At 50.2% G+C, this 22,311-nt stretch overlaps 1 protein-coding gene across 1 annotated transcript; it reads left to right on the top strand.

Annotated features, from left to right (window-relative positions):
- Positions 1-7,274: 7,274 nt before the first annotated feature.
- On the top strand, positions 7,275-20,317 carry RGSL1 (regulator of G protein signaling like 1; the record flags this gene model as incomplete). Its single annotated transcript, XM_080623987.1, has 11 exons — positions 7,275-7,352; positions 7,616-7,690; positions 8,438-8,567; positions 9,807-9,911; positions 10,244-10,405; positions 10,565-11,529; positions 12,086-12,148; positions 13,905-14,136; positions 18,859-18,929; positions 19,398-19,541; positions 20,189-20,317. Exons 1-11 carry the CDS (start codon positions 7,290-7,292, stop codon positions 20,315-20,317), a joined length of 2,139 nt encoding a protein of 712 aa, XP_080480113.1. The 5' UTR covers positions 7,275-7,289.
- Positions 20,318-22,311: the final 1,994 nt, after the last annotated feature.

Here is a 22,311-nt window from a genome sequence, read left to right as displayed (position 1 = left end):
CCGTCCCTCCCCTCCGGGCTGTTGGGGTTTTTTTGGGAAAAACGGCTCAAGCTATGCCTTCTGCCAGCTGCGTGCTCCAGTGACCCTTATTGTCGGCAGCGTTCAATGAGACAAAAACCTCATCGGGGAGCTGTGGAAGGCACGGTGCCAACAGGTGACACTTCCCAGGGGTGGACTTAAATCAGCCTTCAAAGGGCCCCACTCTAAACACGCAGCGAGCCGGCCAGAGACAATGCGCTGCTCCAGGGGCGAGCCCAAGCTGGCTCATGTTTTTTTCTTCCTCCTATTAATTCGTGGGAACACCTTTATTCGCCTGCCCCGGCACTTCCCTCCGGCACAGTTTCCATCCTGCGACAATTGCCAGGGTTGGAAAGCACCTGGTGAGCTGCGTGTGTGGGTCAGGGCTGGGCTGGCCAGGCGTCTGCCTCCAAGGCAGCAGTGCAAACACAGAAGGGACAGCACACAGCTGGGACAGAGGTCTCTGGTCTCTCCAGGAGACCAGGACTGTTGAATCTCTCACAGTTGACATGAGATGTGTCTGCTCTTACCTGTGCCCAGTCCAATTACTACCCCAGCATCTCTTTTTCCAACCCCATCCTGGAGCCAAGCAGCAAGGGGTCATGGCTTCCCTCTCTGCTGTGCCTTGCTGGGGCTGCTGTCCATGTGAACCCCCATCCCTGACCTCATATTCCTCCCCAGCTGCCCTGGGCAGCCCTGACTGCCTTGCACCCTCCCCACCACCGCCACCCCCAGAAGTGTAGCCTCATAAATTTGGGAATGCCTTAAAATGCAGAAATGTCACACCATGGGGAGGACAGGATGCAATTCAACGTCAAAAGGCAGGATACTAAACTTCCCTGTGGCTCAGGCCTTGGGGCAAGTGGCTGCTGGCTTTGCTGCTGCAGTGCTAGGACTCCTTCCCAGCACCCTGGGGCTATCTCAGAGGGTGGCCAGATGCTGCAGCTGAAGAGCTTGTCAGCTCTGGGATCAGATTGTGGATCTGTCCTGCAAAGCCCAGGTACCCATTTGCTTTTCACCAGCACTAACAAAAAAAAAAAAAAAACAAAAACAAAAACACACACAAAAAAAAACACCAAACAAAAAAAAAATCTTAAACAGAAATGAATGAATTTTCCTTTTCTTCTTTTTTTTTTTTTTAAATAGAGATGTCACAAGAAGGAGGAATGGCCCATTTTGTTGTGACTGGTTAGATCGCAGGAGGAAGTGTGATGCACCCAAAATGCCCCTGCTACCAGCAATGGCACAGCTGGGAGGAGGGATGAGCATAGGATCATAGAATCATAGAGTATTTTGGGTTGGAAGGGACCTTTAAAGGTCATCTAGTCCAACTCCCTCTGCAGTAAGCAGGGACATCTTCAGCATCTGTCCTCTCCCCATGCCCAACAGCTAAGACATTCCTGAATTCAGATACACCATTTTCAGGCCCATCTGGGAAAGCACTTCGGGCTTCAAGGTCCTGCATAAAGACATAGGCTGGATGTCCTGATGCTGCACCACCTCCATCTCTGCTTACTGCTGGGCACAACTGCCTCTGCTTGGACCCATCCCAGTGTGCCCGCTGCTACTGAGACCTCAGCTCCAAAGTGGGCTCATGGGGCTGGAGATACTAAAGATGCAGCCTCTTTTACCCTTTTACCAGCAAGGGCTGGAAAAATAAACCTAATGCCTCACCAAGACAAGCAAGCACTTCATTTACAAGTTGCCCAGGTAAGACTGGAGCAGCAGTCGCTGAGGACAGAGAGCTCACCATGGGCTGGGGAAACATCTGCACCAGGGAGGTGAGGGGGGACTGACCTTCTGCAAACAGCAGCAGTGAATGGGTGTCCCCTGGAACGCTTCAGGAGGCTGACGAAACCCCCCAAGGCAGGGAGGCGGTAGCTGCTTGCCTGATAAGAGAACAAACATTGCACACTCCGTAGCAGGCTCATGCTCTCTTTGAAGATGCTGCCAGGGTCAAGGGTAGCTGAGGTCTGGTGACCCGGGGGCTTCTGGAGACAGAGCAGGTTACCTGGGCTGCAAAGAAGGGCCATTTAAGAAATAAAATTAATAAATAAAACCATGCAGAAGCATATGCAAAGAAAACAAAAAAAGCTCCCTCCCCATGCAGTTCAGCACCCATGACACATTTAGGGAAGAGAGGCCTCAAAATGCAGCAAACCAGGAAAGCCTTGCCCAACCTCCTCCTCTCCCATTGCTTGCACCTCCCTCTTCACCCCTTCCTCAGCCACCTTGGTGACGGTCACTGTGCTGGATGCCCACCTTGCCACCCCTCACAGGAAACCATGGCATTGCTTCATCCTGCAGCAGTCCCTCTCTCTTGCCTCCCCCAGGAGGGCTTTTTACAGGAGGGGCATTGCGGCTGCCAGATTCAAGCTGGTTTGGCAGCAACCCTAACAGGCAGAACTTACCTCTTGCTGGCTCTGCCTTGCACGCGTGCAGACCTTGCACAAAGGCTGAGCGTCTTCAGTTTGCAGGATCCGCCACCGGGAAGCACGTGCTTGCCTTCAAAAGCAACCAGGGGAAGCTGGAAGATGAGAATGTCAGGAGCAGGCGGGATTTGAGATCTAGAAATTGCTTGGCTCGGTTTGCTCTGTACAAGGGTGGAGAATATCCCAGGGAGCACTCAGCACATGCCTTTCCCTGCAGTTGGAAGTCAGTCACAGTGTGCAGGGTTGTTTTGTTGGGTTTTTTGGTCCTTTTTTATTAATGCTGTTCACACTGCTAAATGCACTTCCAGCTAGGCCAGGGCCATGTTAGCTGGGGCTAGCAGATAATTTCAGCTTAATATACTTCACAGCTCTGTAAGTGAGAGTGCAGAAATCCTCACATTGCTGCGCAAGTGGATTAAGTGGTAGGATCCAGGCCCAACATTGTAAATTATGAAACAGAACTGCAAAGTCCTGTTGTCCATATCCCTTCCTTATGACTGAACTAGGTCCCCATCCTGCCTCAACACATATTTAACCTGGACCGGTAAAGTCGGCACACCCGGACACTCGTGTAAGGTTACACAAGTGGTTTTGCCTTGGCTGAGGAAGAGGGAGGCAAACACAGAGCATGCTGCAGGGGCCGTCAGGTGTAACAGGTCAGAGCCGAGCCTTCATGGTCTGCCCCAAGCAAGGAAACTACAGACAGATGGCAGTAGGCTCAAAAATACCTCTAATTAATATAAGGAAATACCAGAGATGTCCTTGCTAAGCAAACAAGTCTACACACCCAGGGGACTGAGCATGAAAATCATACATAAAAAATAATTCTAGTATGTTCAAGAAAGGAATTCATATTTCAAGTTGAACTGTGATACCTGAAACCTCAGACATTTCCTTAAAAATTTTAAACTTTAAGGTGCTATGGGCCAAAAAGTAACACACCCATTGCTAACAGTCTTTGAGGTGTCCTGAACTGTTTATATAAGAACAGGCTGAGGCTGTATGGAGGGAAACAAAAAAACCCAGTCTTCCCCCAAAAGATCACTTTGGACATGTAATACCTATGCTAGACAGAGAGCAAGTTTGCGCAGCAAGGTGCGTGCACCACTCTCTTGTGCTGGGGCTTTCCAGCTTGCAAGGATTGTAGACTATCAGCTGAGACCAAAAGCAATGTCAAGGTATTCAGGGTTGCCATGGGTCAGTGGGTACCAACTGGAGCTGTGGGGGAAATAGCCCCACCATCCCTCCCACCCCAGAAGGGGCAGGTTGGCCTGCCTGGAGAGGCTGCAAGCAGCCAGTGACTGCAGGCAGTGAGGCTGACCCTGTGGTCGGGCAGCCTTGGACTTTGCCATACTGGTTTATGTTGGGCAAGGATAAGAAACCCAGCCCCATCCCTCTGCCACCCCAGAAGTGTGACACTCTGCCCTGGCAGAGGCAGCCTCAGGTCTGCCAAGGGTGGGCTGCTCCCCACGCTAGGGGATCATAGAATAGTTAGGGTTGGAAATGACCTTAAGATCGTCTAGTTCCAACCCCCTTGCCATGGGCAGGGACACCTCACACTAAACCATGTCACCCAAGGCTCTGTCCATCCTGGCCTTGAACACCGACAGGGATGGAGCAACCCATTCCAGTGCCTCACCACCCTTACAGTAAATGCAGGATGCAGGTAACTTGGACAGAGGGGAGTGAGGCTCTTCTGACGTGTTTGGTGTTGCAACCCTACCCTTTTCTATGTATAAATAGGGTCCAGCCACTCTGCACTCTTCTCTGAGATCCCTTCACAGGGAGCAGCTCTCCTGGTCTGTACTCATGTGTCCACATATTTTTAAAGCCTCTTTTTTTTTCCTGCGGGTTAGGCTGAGTGGAGCTCCATCCTGCCAGACCTCTTGGGGTCTCCTCTTGGGGAGAGACTCCATGGAAATTGCTGTGTACACTCCCAGAGTAACCATGTTGGCCTGTTTCTGCTCACAACCTTGGTCCTTTCACAGCAGAAATCAGAACAGCCCCCAGTGAGGTCAGTTCAGAGCCGAACAGGCATCAGCAGAGCTGCATCAGTCTCTGAGTGTCTCACTGGATATCTGTTCAGTTTCCAACTGGAAAATGAACTTTTTTGACAGTTACAACCTTTTCCTGAGGACTTTTGAGTCTTTCATGTGTGTGACAGCTACACCAGCTCATCTCTAATGCCCTTCTCATCTCTCAGGCACCACAAATCGTTTTGAATTTGTGAACAAAGCAACACCTCCCCAGGGTCTCACAGAACTCCTCCTGCCTAGCACCACTAGGTCGAGCAGATGTTTTAAGGCTCATGGCTGCCCCTTCCCCATTTTAGTTTGCGATATGGCATAGTGACCAGCTCATATCCCCAGGCTGCGATGAAAGCAAGGTGAGTGTACATCCCAAAGGGGCTGTGCTTAGCACCATCCTGGAGCTGTCCCTGCTCAGCAGCTGATGCAGGGCAGGCATTGCCAAGCTATCATGCAGCAGTGCACAAGTCAGTCATTGCCCTCACCTCCCAAACCCAAAACATCACCCAAAGGACAACATCCCTTCGTTGTCACAATCAGAACATGTGTCTCATGTGAACCCTGAGGACATGCACACCACTTACTGCTGCTAAACCCAACAGCTTTAACCATGTGAACTAATACAATATAGCCAGTGCCTTGCAGTGTAGCAGGACATGACCTCCCCAAGTCACACATGTGCGCACAGGCAGTTCAGGCACGATCTCTAACATGCTTTCACAAGTCCATGATGTCCTTGCACAGAACAGCGCAGTGATGCACAAAGGAATGAGCTAACTTACTCAGGGTTAGAGAGCAAGTCGGTGCCAATAGCCCAAGACTGTCACCCTGGGATCCCCAGCACCAGCCCCACAATTAATTATTAGTTGGCCCTGTACTGATTGCGGCTGCGGAGTCCCCAGTGTGAAATGCAGAGCCGTGTTGTTGCTGCCGCGGACAGCCTCACGTTCCTGATTTGACAGCGCCACCTGGTGACATGTCCTCGCTTCAGAGGACGCTGCGGGGTGCGCAGGGAGTCTGCACGCTGCTATGTGTGTTTTATGCCCATGCTGGGGACAGTCACAGGGACTGCAGGCACAGCGACAGAAGGGGACACGACGCTCAACATAATGCAACTGCGTTTTGTTAATGGCTAGAACAAGGAATCTCAGGGCTGAAAGGTTGGCAGAATCTGTCCTGGAGCCAACCTCTTTTAGGCAAGCACAGAGAGATGTCCAGTACTGGAAAGGCCACAAAACCTCTGCTCCACACTCTCCACAGACCCCTTCCCATTCCCACCAACAGCACAGAGCCACAGACAAGCACACCCACCTCTCTGCTGCAAGGCACGTCAAAGACCCCAGGCATGATGGTGCCCAAAACCTGACACCACAGCATTACAAATACCCACCTGGGGAGCAGATTCCTCCTCAGGCCAGGGAAATAGGTCACTGCTGCTTCAAGAGGGACACAGTTTGTTCTTTCTTTCTCCCCTTCCTACTGGAAGGTCTTCAAGATTGGGTCTCAGCCGCAGATCTGATGAAACAGGACAGCTAAGAAGAAATCTGCAGTTGCTCTGTCTGGGGCAGACATAGCAGGATCTCATGTGAAATTTCCATCACTACCTGAGCAGATGTCCTGGCAGCAACCACACACAGTGCTGAGGTACTACGCAGAACCCATTTGAAGGCAGGAAGTGGAGATAGGGGAAGGGTTTAATTCCAGGACTGCCTAAGTGCGTTTGCAGTGCTGGAGATTACAAAAGCAATATTTCCCTGAAGGGCAACAAAGAGGGAGATGCAGAGAGCTCTGTGGTCCTCGAGAGTCCTCTGAGAGTCCTCAGTAATCCCACTGAGAACTCACTAGGTAACCATGGAATTCTAGAACACATCCCCGGGACACAGCATTGTGATGGCCACTGGTGAGTTACCTTTGCTGGAGGCTTCAGCCCCTCTAAGCATGCCCCAAAGGGAACAACAGGGAAAAAGCGGTGTTAGCCTTCCAAAATGTGTGTTCTTCCTGTGACACATCTGTCACATTATGTGGCACACATATTATTTGTCACATAATGTGTGCCTTCACTTAAGTGGACATTTTCAAGGACACCCACCCATCAGTAGGCTAATGCCTGCCCACCCCTTCTTTGCTCACAGATCTTTCAGACATGAATAAAACTTCACAGGATAGCAGGAGGTGTTGGGTGCTACTGACACACTGCCTTGATGTCCCGGGTGGAGAGGGTGGGTGTCTGCAGTGGTTGTCACTCTACCCAGAGGCACAACCTGCTCCCGGCCGGATGGTGTCTGCTAATTTGGGGTGATTTGCTACAAAAACCTCAACAAGAGGACTCAGGGCACCAAGGCAGTGGGGGTGAAACAGCAGCACCAGAGCACAGTTTCTCTCCATGATAGCAGTTATGCCTGGTGTCTGGGTAAGGTGGAGGGGTACAGTTTGTCACCTCCCACCGCAGCAACTCCTTTCTCCTGTCCTACAGATGCTACTGCATTTGTGCTCATCCTCCATGAATCATGAACCTTGGCTATTCAGGAAGCTGCCATTTGAACTTTGCAGCTCCTGTATGCAGCTGAACTGGTGTTTTCCAAAACCCTGTGTCACCCCCCCAGAGCAGATGGATGCACTAAGAACCAATTTTCAAGGACTGTCTCAGGTCTAAATCCTCCTCTGTGTGCACACAACTAACCCATGCTGTACATTCCCTAGAGCTGTCCCTGTCAAAACTCATCCTTGGGTTCATATTTATATCACACTTGGCAATACAAAGCCCAAGTAACTTTCTCTTCTCCCACTTGTAGCAACCATAGCCTCCACGGACATGGGGCTTCTGCTGAGAGATGATGTTTTTGTCGACTTTTTCAACACATTTCTGAATCTTCCTGTAAGTCCACTCTGCACCGTGAAGCCCTTTTGAGCTCTTCTCATGTGAACTTCCAGCTTCTGTGGTGCTAAAGGCCCCAGGAAAATTGTGAATACACCACATTCAGGCTGGAAAATGAGGGAAACCTAAGCACCTCAGCTTGGAGATAGAGGTCTGAAAGGGAAGGTGATGCCCTTCTCTGTAGTAAGAACTAGAACAGCTGGGCTATGGGCTCCCATGCCACCCTCCATCTGTTTCAGATCTCCCCTTTCCTTTCGATGCAGGTTTTTGGCCAGACACCCATTTATATCAGCAGTACAGGCCAGTGGAACCTCTGGCCAGAGCTGCCGAGCCATCTGGTGAGAAAATGCCTTTTTGTGAGGAGGGAAGAAGGAGGAAGGGCAGAGAGCAGGGGAAGGAAAGAGCTGTCCTCTCATTACAAAGGCCAGTCTCTGGCTCTCTGGTTCATGCAGTGGGGAATTATTTCAGACGCAGGCATCATTTTGCCTTTAAGCCTTGGGAGAAGCACAAGCCTTTTAAAATCCTGGTGCAGCTTATGGGGTCTGTAAAGCCCTCCATAAACACTGATAGCTGGAGTTGAGAGCATATGTGATGGCAGAGAAGGACAACACAAACATCATCCCTTTGCACCCTGTATCCCTCCTGAATTCATCAGGAGTGAAGTCCTGTTGATTCTCAAACTGGCTCAGCCCTCTCCATGGACGTCCCACTTCCCCACAGCCACAAGCACCATTTGCAGTGTTCAGATCCTGTAGCAAAAGGGAACCTGCTCCTGTTGGTGCTGCCGGGAAGCTGCCGTGCCTTCTTGTCTGGGCTCTGGGAAGGTGGGCAGGCTGCACACAGCCCCAGGTCTTCCTGGTCTGCAGGCAGAGCCCATGGAGATGAGGGCAGGGACTATAGCTTGAGTATCCCCATTCTTTCTCAGCAGGGGGATGGCTTGCATCACTCACCATCTAACAACAGGGCACTTCCCCCTGCCTCCTTCTGCCATAGCAGCAGCCCTTTACTTACCGTAATCCCCAGGCAAGAGACGGCTCCTTGCTCACAGCCTAATCCTCTCCTTGGGTGTGGGGATTGCAATGCAGGATCTCAGCCCTCCGGCTTTACTGGCTTGGCTGGAAAAGCACCGGCTGCCTCACTTCTGCAAATCCAGCCTTTACCTCCACCTCGTCCTCTGCCAGAAGCTCCTGGGTTTCGTTCGGTCGGGGGAAGCAGGTGAGTCATCGCGGCACAGAGGAAATCGGATTGGCTTCACCACAGCTGGGCTTCCTCTCACTGGGGCTGTCACCACCTGGTGCCTGCCCAGCGGGTCCTGCCTGTGCTCTGGGTTAAAAAGCCATTGCAGGGCCCAGGGTTTCCGCAGGATGAATGGGGCTTTACCCTGCAGCCCTGTTACTACTGACTCTCCCTCTGTGGAGTTGAGCTGAGATAGCAGCTTGGCAGGGTTTACCATGCAGTTCATGGGTGGAGGAGGGATGGAGAGCATGGGCATGGGAAACTGAGGTGCTGACATTTCAGGCTATGGGGGTGCCCAGGGCTCACACTGTACTGCAATACACTTCTTGTCTGATGCATGCTGCACTGAGAAAACAGGCCTATGCCATGGTTTGTCTTACCAGTAGCAAGTCTGATTGTGCTCAGTTTACCCCTAAAATGAGCCATCTCAGCCCAGCCAACTACTTTGCCAGCTTACATGTCAACGCAAGGGAAGGCCACTGGAAAGCAAGCTATGGAAGCAGGTATGCAGATTTTCATTTGAAAAAAAAAAACAAACAAGTAAGTATCACAGTATCACAGTATGTTAGAGATTGGAAGGGACCTCAAAAGATCATCTAGTCCAATCCCCCTGCCAGAGCAGGAACACCTAGATAAGGTTACATAGGAATGTGTCCAGGCGGGTTTTGAATGTCTCCAGAGAAGGAGACTCCACAACCCCCCTGGGCAGCCTGTTCCAGTGTTCTGTCACCCTCACTGAGAAGAAGTTTCTTCTCAAGTTTAAGTGGAACCTCTTGTGTTCCAGTTTGAGCCCATTACCCCTTGTCCTATCATTGTTTGCCAAAGTGATTGAAGCTTGCTCCTGTGCTGTTTCTGAGTGCATTGCTGCTTCTTCTCCAGTTGGGTAGAACATCAAGCTGAAGAAAGTTGAGAGCAAGCCCCAAACTCAAGCAAAAAAGATGTATGTTTGCAAGGGGAAGAGGCATGATAGCTGGGCAGACTATCACCGACATAAGCAGGTTGCCCTTGCAAACATCACACATGCGCCCCACAACCTGTCTGAAACTCCCATTTCAGTGCAATTTGCTGGTATCCTGCCTCACAGCAATGCTGCCCTACAGCAGCCTCTGTCAGGGAGGCCCTCCGTGAGGTGCTGATGGGACCTTGAGGGCTTTCTTGGACACTGCTTCTTTCTTTGCATGCAACCCCTGATGCCATGCTCTGCACTCTCTCTGACAGCAAAACTGCTGAACTGGCAAAGTGCTGACTGGTGGCTACTGGAAAAGTGCATCAGCGGGAGCCAGGCTATGTGGCATTTTCGGGCCTTCATCCGAGGAATGGCAGGTGGGTACAGGATGCTCCACGGCCCCTCCTCACCCAGCTGTTGGCAAGCTACCCAGTGGGACACAGGCACAGAGCTGGGGGCATGGGTAAGGACCAAGGGGACAGGGGACACTGCAAATCCAGGTAAAGCTGTTGAAGATGTGCTAGCAACAAAGCTCCAGCATGGGCTGTGTACACTAGGGAAATATAACCATGGTGCTTCTCTACACTGTTCCCTTGTGTCATCCAGGCAATCTTTCCTTCTTTCTTTTTTTAAAAGACACAAGCTGCTTCGCTCATCAGTGGAGCTTTCAGGGACTTCCTCCAAATCCTGTCCCTTATCTGATCCGCAGGGGAAGAACTGACCAACTTCTGGCTCACCACTGAAAGGCTCCTGGGGCTCGATGAGTCAGATGAAAGGCAGAGGGATCTCTACCTGTCCTTGCTCCACAGGCTGAAAGCCACTCACCTGCGTGAAGGCTCCAGTGTCACCACTCTCTGCAGGACCATCACTGGTATGAAGCATGGGAGCTGGGGATGAGCAGTGCTCTTCCAGAGAGGTGACCTTTCCTGGATGCTCCCATGGAGATGGGATACCATCACCAGTTTTCTTTGGCTGGAGAGTGGTCTGAATGGAGCCATCTCCCCATCATAATCCCCTGTATCTATTTCAGGATCACTGCTGAAAGCCAGGCACATTCAGTCCATCAGCACCTGGAGGGAGATCCTAAGCAAGATGCAGGAACAGGCCCTTTTTATGATTCAGAGTTACTGGCTCCCTAAATTCTTCATCCACTGCAAGATGGGCATGAAGGAAGAGAAATTGTGCTGGCCTTTGCTGCAGGAATATCAGGACCGTTTATTATGGGCCAAATCAGAGGAGCCCTCAGGCTTTTCAGAAAATCTCTTCACAATGCATATTAAAAGGAGTCAGGGTTTGTCAGGGCCCTACTGCAGCAAGAAGGCCAAAGTGGAGATCTGGGCTCTAGTCAGGGAAGTAAGAGACATCCAAGAAATGAAGATGCCCAGTTTTCAGGTGCAACCAGAAAGGCAACCAGGGCCAGCTGGGAGCACAAAGGAATCTTCTCTGGATAAGAATGGTTTGGAATCAATTCCACAGCAGTCAGAGCATCCTGCAAACCCTGCCTTTGGAGGCAAAGGAGGAGCAACCTGTCTCAAACGACCCAGACCTAACGCAGAGCAGGTTTGTCACCTGAAAGACCTCTGTAAAGAGAAAGCCCTCTCTAACCTGTGTTCCTCTGCACCCGTTGCCCAGCTGCCATCCCTGCAAAAGCCAGTCAAGACCTTGGGTCTTCTTCCCTGGGCCCTTAGCGCTGAGACCTGTGCAGGACGGCCCTTCAGAGATTTCTTGAAGTGCCAGGACCGGCCCATGGAGACTCTTCTCCTGGACTTGTGGCATGACCTGGAGGAATTTCTGTCTGCGGTGCTGGACCCCAGCAGAGAAAATAGTTTCTTCCTGCGTCATTTGACTGGGGAGAAGATATGCAAGACCTACCTGGAGGAGGGCACCGTTCAGCAGCTTCCCTTGGAAACCAGGACCCTCAGGAGGTTGCGGAACCATCTGATGTCTGGAGAATTCTCCCCCTGGATATTTAGAGCCCAGGAGGAGATTTGCAAGGTACAGAGCAGTGCTGGCAGTGGTCAGGCTGGGAGGGACAGCTGGCGTTGGCACCCCTGAGCTGGTGTGAGGGCTCTGGGCATTCATAAGAATAGAAGTATTTGAGAAAAAAAGATTAGGAAAGGAAAAACCTTACAGACACAAGCCACCTTGTGCTAGAACCAGTGAGCAGAATGCACGAGGTCAGTGGAAAGGAGCATCCTCACTGGCTTGCTGGGCAATAGAGCAGAGATGAGCAAGTCATTTAGCAGCTGGTGACCTTAGCTGTTAGATGCATACACAAAGGGCCAGGAGGATGGCAGGGCAGAGGTCATCCTTTCACATTTGAGTTAGTGGTTCCAGCACAACACAAGTAAAACACATTTAAAACTCAAGCTCTTCTGGGCAGCCTCTGAGCAGCCCAATGGACTGCCCTGGATGTACAGCTCCTGGCTGAGCTGTCCTGGGCATCTAAGTGAGGTGTAGCCTGCCCACAGCATCACCACTGCAACTCGGTACAGTAGGCAATTGCTGTTGGAGCACCGACTGAGGATAGCTCACCTTTGCTTCTTCACAGGTGCTCTTCGGCTTCTATGAGGAATTTCTGGCTGATGATGATAGGATGTTCCTTCAGTTTATGGTAAAGGCGATGCACAGGGGACATGGGCACCCTCACAGGGTGAGCAGGCACCAGTGGGGAGATGAAAAGTGGGAGAGAGGGAAGGAGGAGAAGCCAAGAATTTGCTGCAGTGGTCTAGCACCCTCCAGTGTCCCTAGCCAATACTGTTGCAGGGCAATACAGCAAAACCTGCCTTGCCCAGGCTGCCTGGAGCAGTGATTCTCAGCTGTTCCACCACAGCATCCCGTAAGTCAACAGCACTTCAGGCACACCCTGCAAAAGCTCCCCTGAGATGGACCATGACCTGGCCCAAAAGCAGGGAGAAACTTAAATGCAGTCTTTCAGGATTGGCAGGGATGAGACCAGCAGCAGGCAATGCACTCGGATTCTCACTTCTGGGAATTACTCTTCCCCTTTTTTCCTTGCCCACAGCAAATACTGCCATTAATGTGACTCATGCAAACACACATGCATATGCCCCTGTCCACACACAAGCGCCTGGCCAACAGGCTGGGTGAAGAGGTCATGCAGCCTGTTAGCCTAAGATTCAACTACACTCAAGTTTTCCACATATTTTTTTCAGCTGTGTAAAGGGATGATTTAAGAAAGCAGTCACACAAGCACTCATCTTCGTGGACTATTACCCCTCCTGGCAGTGGAAATCCCACTAATACCTAATGTTTATTAACAGCCTAAATATCAGCCTTACACCCATAAGCCTCCTTGCAGACAGAAATCCCCACACATGCCACCTGCTTGGGTCCCCACACAACCCACACAGGCAATCTTGCTCACTGCAGACAGTGTTCTTCAAACTATTAGACCTTTCACCAAACTGCAACATAAAATCAGCAGCTGATCCTGGAAATGGTAAGGAGAGGCTGTCAGGGCTAGTGCCCCCAAAGACCTGGCTTGCGGAGATGCTAGTATCCCAGTCAGCAAGAGCTGAGCATTTTGGAAGTCAGCTGGCAGCTCCTGACCCTGATTCATTAAATGCTCTTGGTTGTAAGTTAATCAGCTGCCCAGGTTTTTAAGCAGCTCTTGTCAAGGAAATCACTGCTCAGAGCACAGGGCTGGTCTGGGAGTACAATTAGCACTTCAGCAGGCCTTAAAGGCCATGCTCTCTGCAGGCCCTATTCCCTAAGCCAAACTCCTCCTGGGTGTCACCACAGTGATGTCAGGGATACTGCTCAGGGGTTTAGCAAGGTTATTTTTAGTGCTTGCTCTCAGCTGCACGTATCTTGGTCAACAAACAGCCACTCTGACCTTGCTGCTTGGTGAGTCATGCAAACTGCTTACCAGTGGAGAGGGCCAAAACCTGCAGGAGGGTCTCAGTGGTGGGCAATGGAGGCACTCACATGGCACTGGCCAGAGCCAGCCCCAGACACAGCAGCCAAACAAAAAGGCAGATGAGGTTACCTGTCTGCCCAGGGTTGTTTTCAGCCCTCCTGGGTGGACACTGATCTCTTCAAGACAGCTGCTGCGTTGACTGTCAAGCTGTTGTCTGAACTCCCTGGAGGACCTACTGCATGTCCCCAGTATGACCCAGCTGCAGGCAGATGTGAGCCAGCTTTAAGCAGCTGCACAGATATGGTTAAGATCTATGCTGAGCTTTAAACTCCTGAGAGTTTAAAACTAGAGCAGAGATCTAACTTGGGTAGCTTTGTACTCTAAAGCACAGTAAACCATGCAGCTAGCCCATGAGGCACAGCGCAGGAGCAGCTCCTCAGGTGGGGTATGTCCTCTGTGCAATCAGCCTCTGCTCTTCTCCCTATAGTCTCTGCAGAGCAGTGTCCCGATGCCTGAGATGCAAGATCACACTGTTGGGAAAGAAGAACATTTCCTCCTGTCCCAGCGGATAAACCAGTCCTTGAAGCTGAGCCAGGCCTTGCACGGCACAAGGAATTTGGAAGGTCTCTCCTCCAAGCACTGGCAATTAATTGCCACTCGGGACCTCCGGAATGGGGGCTCCATCCAGGCAGAGGTGGAACCTCTCCTGTGCAATACCAGTAAGAAGGGGCTCTGAATTTCTGCTGTGGCTCATGTTGAATTGGGCTGATAAAGCATGCTTTGTGCACCCGTGGTGACCAATGCCTGTAGCACACAGATGCATTACTGTTTTGCTGACTGGGCATGGACATCATGGAGCGGGTTGGAACAGAGTATATGGGAGCTGTCAGCTGTAATCCAAGCTTTGGCAGTGACCTATGGGCCAAATTCCCTCCTGCCAGTACCAGAGGTACCAAATACTACATCCCTGCTCTAGCCTGTGTCACCAGATCAAATGAAATCTGCAGCAAAGCAACTGAAATCCAAAGGCACTGACAGCCATTGTCACCCCATTTCCACATCTTTACCCTCTCCTGTGGCCATGCTGGTGCAACACCTCGGTTTTGTCTTCTCATTATCTTTTGAGGATGACATCAAGTTTCTAGGCACCTATCAGTGCACTGAGAGTGATAGCAATCACCTGTAGCAACCCTTAGTTAGCTTGTGGGGCCTCAGTCATACCTGAGAAATGCAGTGTCACAGATAGATCATAGGAACAAGACATACAAGGGGAAAGAAAAGGTAACGACCACAATGCATCACTGAAAACAAGTTCTGAAGGGCTGTTAAAGCCAGAAGGAATGAACATGGGATCTTTCCCCTCTTCTCTTGAGTGCGCCCTCACCAAGTTTGCCGATGACACCAAGCTGTGTGGTTCAGTTGATACGCCAGAGGGAAGGGATGCCATCCAGAGGGACCTCGACATGCTTGTGAGGTGGGCTGATGCCAACCTTATGAAGTTTAACCATGACAAGTGCAAGGTCCTACACCTGGGTCGGAGCAATCCCAGGCACAGCTACAGGTTGGGCAGAGAAGAGATTCAGAACAGCCCTGCAGAGAAGGACTTGGGGGCGTTGGTTGATGAGAAAATGAACATGAGCCGGCTTCAGTGTGCGCTCGCAGCCCAGAAAGCCAACCGTATCCTGGGCTGCATCAAGAGGAGCGTGACCAGCAGGTCAAAGGAGGTGATCCTGCCCCTCTACTCTGCTCTCGTGAGACCTCACTTGCAGTATTGTGTGCAGTTCTGGTGTCCTCAACATAAAAAGGACATGGAACTGTTGGAACAAGTCCAGAGAAGGGCCACGAGGATGATCAGCGGACTGGAGCACCTCCTGTATGAAGACAGGCTGAGAAAGTTGGGGCTGTTCAGCCTGGAGAAGGGAAGGCTGCATGGAGACCTCATAGCAGCCTTCCAGTATCTGAAGGGGGCCTACAAGGATGCTAGGGATGGACTCTTCATCAGGGACTGTAGTGACAGGACAAGGGGTAACGGGTTCAAACTTAAACAGGGGAAGTTTAGATTGGATATAAGGAAGAAATTCTTTACTGTGAGGGTGGTGAGCCACTGGAATGGGTTGCCCAAGGAAGTTGTGAGTGCTCCATCCTTGGCGGTGTTCGAGGCCAGGTTGGATGAGGCCTTGGGTGGCATGGTTTAGTGTGGGGTGTCCCTGCCCATGGCAGGGGGGTTGGAACTTGATGATCTTAAGGTCCTTTCCAACCCTAACTATTCTATGATTCTATGATGCAGACTCCCAGAAGATGATGTCAAATGAGCTGGCTGTTCAGAAACCTTCACTGACTTTGGATAGCCCAAGCAAGGAAAATGAGCTTTTAAGTCTCAAAAGCCCATCAGTTGGTCAGTCCAGTCTGAGCAGACTGGTAGCAAGGTGGGCTCCAACCATTATGCCCTTGCAGGTGCCCCAGCATACCCTTAGGGGACTGGACAAGCAGAGGTCTTCCCTGCTTGTATCCTGTCATCTAGTAGAACATCTCCAGAAGGAGAAGCCTAGCCACCCTTGAAAGGCATGTGTTTTGGGGTGTTAATCCAGCCAGAGAAAGTGTGAGGGCTTCTCTGAAGCAGATACTGAGGAGGTCAAACCATGCGAGGTGAAGAGTTTCCACAACACCCACTGTCTCCGGCACTGGGTTCACCGTGCAGACAACAGCATGGTGGCTCTGGGGTCCTTTGCCATGTGGCCAGTTGTGAGCAGACTGGCTGTCATTTGAGGATGGGGCTAGCCTTGTTCTGTCCGCACAGGTGTTGAACACAAGAGCAAGAAGAAGAGGACTCTTCCTGTGAGAAATAACAAATCAAACATAATGAAGTCTGCTTCTGCTATAGTAGAGAACCCATCTAGAAGATTCAGGTCTGGCACCTTGCAGCACAGGGCTTTGCTGATTTTTGCTACTTCCACTCTTTCAGGAAGCAGATTTTTCCCAGTGCTTCCTTGTAGTGTCACTGCTCCCTTGCTTCCTCATTGGGCCTTCTCAGATGTAGGCACAAGTGGCCCATGGGTCTGAACTGTAGTTACCAAGGAAAGAAGAAAACTATTTTAACACCCCACACACACACTATAGTTCAGATTTTTTTCTCACATCTTGTGCCTGCCTCATGCAATTCATCCTCAATCACACCCTGGCATGCCACCTGTACTACAGCTGGGCAGCTCTCAGATTCCCAGGAAAATCACTTAGAATCATCCTGTGACCACACTTAAATCTCCATACTCACTGATTGCATGAATGTCCATATGGCTCATGTTTCACCTCCTGAGAATACTCCAGGCATGAGTCCTTGCAGTTCCACACTGGGATATAAGTGGTAACCAGGACACAAGTCCCAAGTAAGAGCAGCTCTTATTGTTACTTGTGAAAGTCAGTCTCAGGAGCCATACTTAAAGCAAATATTTGATCCAATCCACTGAACTTCAAAGGTCTTTCTAACCTCATAAATGACCTGAAATCCCAGTCCACTCTTGAGCTCTGGTTTTCCAAAGCTCTGCTGAATCTTTTCAATGTCGCCATCCTCTGGCTTTGCGTCTATCGATAATCTCCCGATGTACCAGCTGCAAGAGGTGAAGGTTTTCCACTCCAGAACACCCCCTTCATGGCCAAATGCATGAAGCCCTCTTCCATTCAGAGGCAAACTGTTGTTTATTCCCAGTAAGACAGAGAAGAGCACAGGCTCCTTCTCCCACTAGTCTTTCCAGGTGCCCCCTCCTTACCTGCCTCCCTTCCCTGGTCTCTGTGGGGCTGCTCAGTCCATTTGCAGATTCTGAAGTCTCCATCACAGTCCCAAAGTCCTGCCTTCTCCTTGACTCCCTGAAGCCTTAGCCTCCTCTTCAGGCTAAGACCAGTTCCTTTGGACATACGGCAGCAAAGCTGTTCGACAGGTGCACCTATGGCAGAAAAGAATCAGCTTGTCAGAAGAATTCCCTCCCTGGATTCCCAGTGGCTTGGTGGATGATGACCTTTAAAGTCTTTTCAAACGTAAACAATTCTATGGGTAAGACAGACAAGGGAGGCTGTGCTCTACTGGTACGTTTGCTGCCCCATCTGCTTTACAGATCCCACACACCACAGAATCACAGAATCCCAAGGGTTGGAAGGGACCTCAAAAGATCATCTAGTCCAACCCCCCTGCAAGAGCAGGGTAACCTAGAGTACATCACACAGGAACTTGTCCAGCTGGGCCTTGAATATCTCCAACGTAGGAGACTCCACAACCCCCCTGGGGAACCTGCTCCAGTGCTCTGTCACTCTCACAGTAAAGAAGTTTTTCCTGATGTTCACATGGAACCTCCTATGCTCCAGTTTACACCCATTACCCCTTGTCCTCTCACTGCACATCACTGAGAAAAGCCTAGCTCCATCATCCTGACACTCACCCTTTACATATTTGTAAACATTGATGAGGTCACCCCTCAGTCTCCTCTTCTCCAAGCTAAAGAGACCCAGCTCCCTCAGCCTCTCCTCATAAGGGAGATGTTCCACTCCCTTAATCATCTTTGTGGCTCTGCGCTGGACTCTTTCAAGCAATTCCCTGTCCTTCTTGAACTGAGGGGCCCAGACAAGGCAAAAACCCACCACTTGTCCATGTATTTCTAGCTCTTCTTCAGGTGTGTCTTTCTTGTTGGAAAAGCAAGCACAGAGGTCCTGGGTATTTTCTAGGTCACTGGTGGCACAGAGATCACATCTCCTGGTGTTTCCTCCTCTACAGGCACTTAATGAAAATACTGCACAACCCTGACCACCTGCAGTTCTTTAAGCAGTTCCTTGAGGAGCACAACACAGATAAGCTACTACATTTCTGGATGGCTGTGGAGAGGCTAGTCGGAGACCAACCCAGAGATGAAGAGCTTTGTTATTAACAGCATTGTCAGAAATTACTTTCATGCTGAAACCACCCCAGCTGGTAGGCGCCCTCCCATCCCATACCTTACCCCTTTCATTGTAAAATCCTCCTTCCTGAGCTGGATGCTAGTTGCAGATTTTATATCTTCTTGCAGGGACTTGCCAATTCCCCTCTCCCATCCAGTGGAGCATTTATTTGCTGAGGCCTTCCACTGCCACTTACAGTTCTAGAAAGGTGGCTTATTTGTTGGCAGGATCTACAGATCAACACCTGCAACATGCAATTCCTGTGGCGGCAGAATTAGCCCTTCCCTATCTTGTCTCCTTTGGATGCTCTTGGAGTCACAGCTTCACTCCCAAAGTATGCAATTAGCACAGTACAGAAAGGAAAAGAGATGAGAACCAAAGTCAGCAAACAGCAGACAGGGTAGGCAATGGTGGGACAGAGTGAGGGTAGGAAGAGATGTCATGGTCGCTCATGGGTGGCAGTCAGTGACCACACTTCTCTTCCAGAAGAGCAGCTAACTGACACACTTCTACCACCAAAGAGATAAATGAGGCTGAAGCAGTCAGCCCCCACATGTTGATGACAGCACAGATCTTTGTCCAGAAAACAATAGTAAAACTATGGTGAGCACCCAGGTCAAGCTGGTTCCTTAAGCCCAGTGGTTATACAAACACATCCTTCCCAACCATCCATCCCACCCCAAGGTGACAGACAGCAATTGCTACAAACATAATTTCCCAATGAACTGTCAGCTGGTCCATCAAAATCCCAGCCAGGCCCTCACCCCAGCAAAACTGCTGCTGAAGCTGCTGATGCATTTACCTGTGCAAGGCCAGCAAAGCTTGTCCTATGGGGACAAAATCACTGTTTGGCTTCCAGGATGCTGGTCTGGAGGAGGCAACATGATTCAGATAAGCAGGACAGACACTCCCAAGCCTGCTACGCGCAAGAACAGAGCCCATGGAGGAGATTTACCCTTTCCCCCCCACCCATGTTGTATTCTCCAACCTTCTCCAAGCATAGGAGTCCAGTGGGTCCCCAATCTCAGAGCTACCCCTGTCAGCTGCTCCCCCAACTTAGCCACCATCCCACAAAAGTTCTGCCCTCATCATGCATCTGGCTGCCAGCAACATGCAGTCAGAAAAGGAAGTTACTTTTCTCAAAAGGGAAGTCACCATCATCAGCAAACTCTTCTTGAACATTGAGACACATTCTGCCCAAATTGTGGGTAAGATCCTGGGACCCACCCAAGAAAGCTGGAGGCTGCTGTCTTGCTCATTGCTCAGGACCATTGCATCACAGCTGTGAGTGACTGTGGGGAAAGGGGAACCAGGCAGAGGTCTGGATCTGCTCCAGCAAAGTATGCTATGAATCTTCAGAGCATGCTCTGAAGCTTGGGACCTCCACTTGGGCTCCACAGGATGGGAAGCAATCCATCACCAGACGCGCGCTAGCACTTGACCCAGATAGACTGAGAACAAGTGTGTGGACAAGGAGATGGTGAAATCCCCTACCTGCCAGAGAAATGCCAGAGCTGAAGCACCAGGACGGGTGCTGCATGCCACCAATTCAGTCCTTTCACTCTCCAGAGGAAAAAGGTCACCATCATCCCCTCCCCACTGCAGCCACCTCTTCCCCTTGCCGTAGCCATGGCTGTATCTCTCCCTTTGGAAAGCACAGCACAGTGCTTTCCACAGAAATCCAGGGGCGATCCTGCCCTTTTATCTGGGACAGTCAGCTAGGATGTAACTAGTCTCTCTTCTTAGAGACTGCTGAAATGCAAAGTGGGGTCAGGAAGAGAAACATGTTTCTAGGGCCCGTCAGAGGTGCCACAAACTCATTTGGTCAAGCAGGGTCTCTTCTGTGGCCAGGTAAACATCTCTGAAGAAGAGAGAGATTTTATCTGGAGTTTATCTTCCAAGGAGCTACGAAACTGTGTCATCTACCACAAAACCAAGGTCATCATCTTCCCTGTCCTGATACACTCCTGGAGAAGGTAGCCATCATCCCCTCTCTCCCAGAGTGGGGTTGGTTCTGTGGATGCCAGCCTTTTTCTCCAGTCACCTGTTTCTCTGACATGGTGAAATGCAGATGAGACACTCCCCAGGAGCTCAGCTGCAGATGTCTGCTCGGATTTGCTGTCTTCAGGATTTCTCATACAGACTCTGCACATGGAAGGTGATGAGGAGCTTTCAAGTCTCCAAGAAGGACAGGGTGCAAATCCCTTTGCTTAGGAAAAGAACCTCCTTCAAATCATGGTATCTACAGTCCAAGTAACCTAAGCACCTGTCTCCCTGCTCCACACCTGTCCTTAGGCTTGTTCTTCTAATGCAGAAATGTCCAGACCTGGGTTTTTGGTGTCCCACAGGGTGCACCTTAAAAGAGCCAAAGTTTTTCCTTCACACAGCCATGAGGATGCGTGTGGTGCAGGCCTATTGGAAAATGAAGCATCTTTGAATTAATTCCTTTCCAGCAGATTCAGTCAAAATTTCCCAGTGGGTTTTTAGAAATTTCTTTCAGGAATAGGGAAGTGGGTGCAGAGTCTTCGTGAGCAAAGAGCTGTTGCATAACTCTTTTTGCACTGATGAACAGTTAAAAAATATTCTCACACACCTCCTAAAATAGAAACAAAGCAACTAATCTTCTGGGTTGCAAGTCAAATGAGAGTAAGAAAAGGAGAAGAACCATGCAGCCACACACCAGGCTCAGTGGCATTACACAGAGAATGCTCTGAGCATCCTAAATGGAAAATAAGCTTCATCAGGATTTGAGGTGACACTCACTGGGAAAGATACTTTTCCTTCCTCATCTACTTGTTTAGTTTCAGTACACCGAGTAACTCTAAACTGGAGAACACAAAGAAAGCAGAGCTAAGCGCTGTCAGTCTGCCTGACAACCCGGCTCCTTGACTGAATATTCATTTGGAAACTGTCTAATTGATTTTTGATTAAAGGGGAAACCAAAATAGGCACATACTAATTTTGCTTTGACGGTCGAGTGGGTGTCATCAAGCTGTTGTTCAGCTCCCTGTCACTTATTGCTGTCAAGTTCTGGTTAAAAATCAGGTTTATACAATTTTGATACCTACAGGCAGGTGCTTGAGCTGCTGCTCCACAGCCAAGCTGGGGTAAAACCCCTGTACTCGTGTTCTCCAAGACTGCCAAGCCACATCGATTAACTTAACTCCAAAACCTTAGGTATTTCTACTGGATAATATGCAGTGTTCAGCTTGAGACTCCACTTTACAGAGCCTCACTGCAATTCTAGGGCCTTCTCAAACACAGTTGTTTTAATTGCCCCCAGAAAAAGCAGACAAAACCCATCACAGATCTATTCTCAGCTAGCAGTAAGCCGGAAGTATCACGTTACACAGGAGATGTGTTATCTGGGACAAAGACACATGTTTGCCAAGGTTTTCAGGAAACCAGTGGGGAGAGAGACATTTAGTCAGTACACACAGTTTCCATCCCCACTGCTGCCTGAGCAATGCAGCCCATATTTAGCTCACAGAGCCCCACTAAGATACTGCTCTGGAGATGGATCTGTAAAAAAGCCTGAATTTTCTCACATGGACATTAATCCTGCAATGACTGTCCCTGGGATAATTTTCCCCGAGCCACAGCATCTTGCAGCACCTCTCAGGAGCAAATAACCAGAGCCAGGCAGATAAAATCACTCAGCTCGAGTGATTTGTCTTGGGAATACATGCGTGATCTCTCAGACCCATCTCATTTCCCTGCCCCAGCTTGCATGGCTGGCATATTCAGCCTGGTAGAGTAGGAAGGGTAGACACCATGGGGCAGATCTGTACCTGCAGGGTGCAGCACAGGCTGCCTCCTGCTCTGCATCACCTGTCAGCCCACAGGCAGCCCTGGCTGCAGCACCCTGTCAGAGGAGCAAACCAAATCAGCATGCAACCCAAAAATAGCTGCAGGTTCTGAATGCACTAATGCCCGTGGCACCTTTTGCTTGGAACACTTTTCTGCACCTTATC

Source organism: Psittacula echo, assembly GCF_963264785.1.
Source record: "Psittacula echo genome assembly, chromosome: 7".
Taxonomy (NCBI): domain Eukaryota; kingdom Metazoa; phylum Chordata; class Aves; order Psittaciformes; family Psittacidae; genus Psittacula; species Psittacula echo.
The sequence above is the reverse complement of the archived record's forward strand: the minus strand, read 5'-3'. Positions and strand labels throughout refer to the sequence as shown.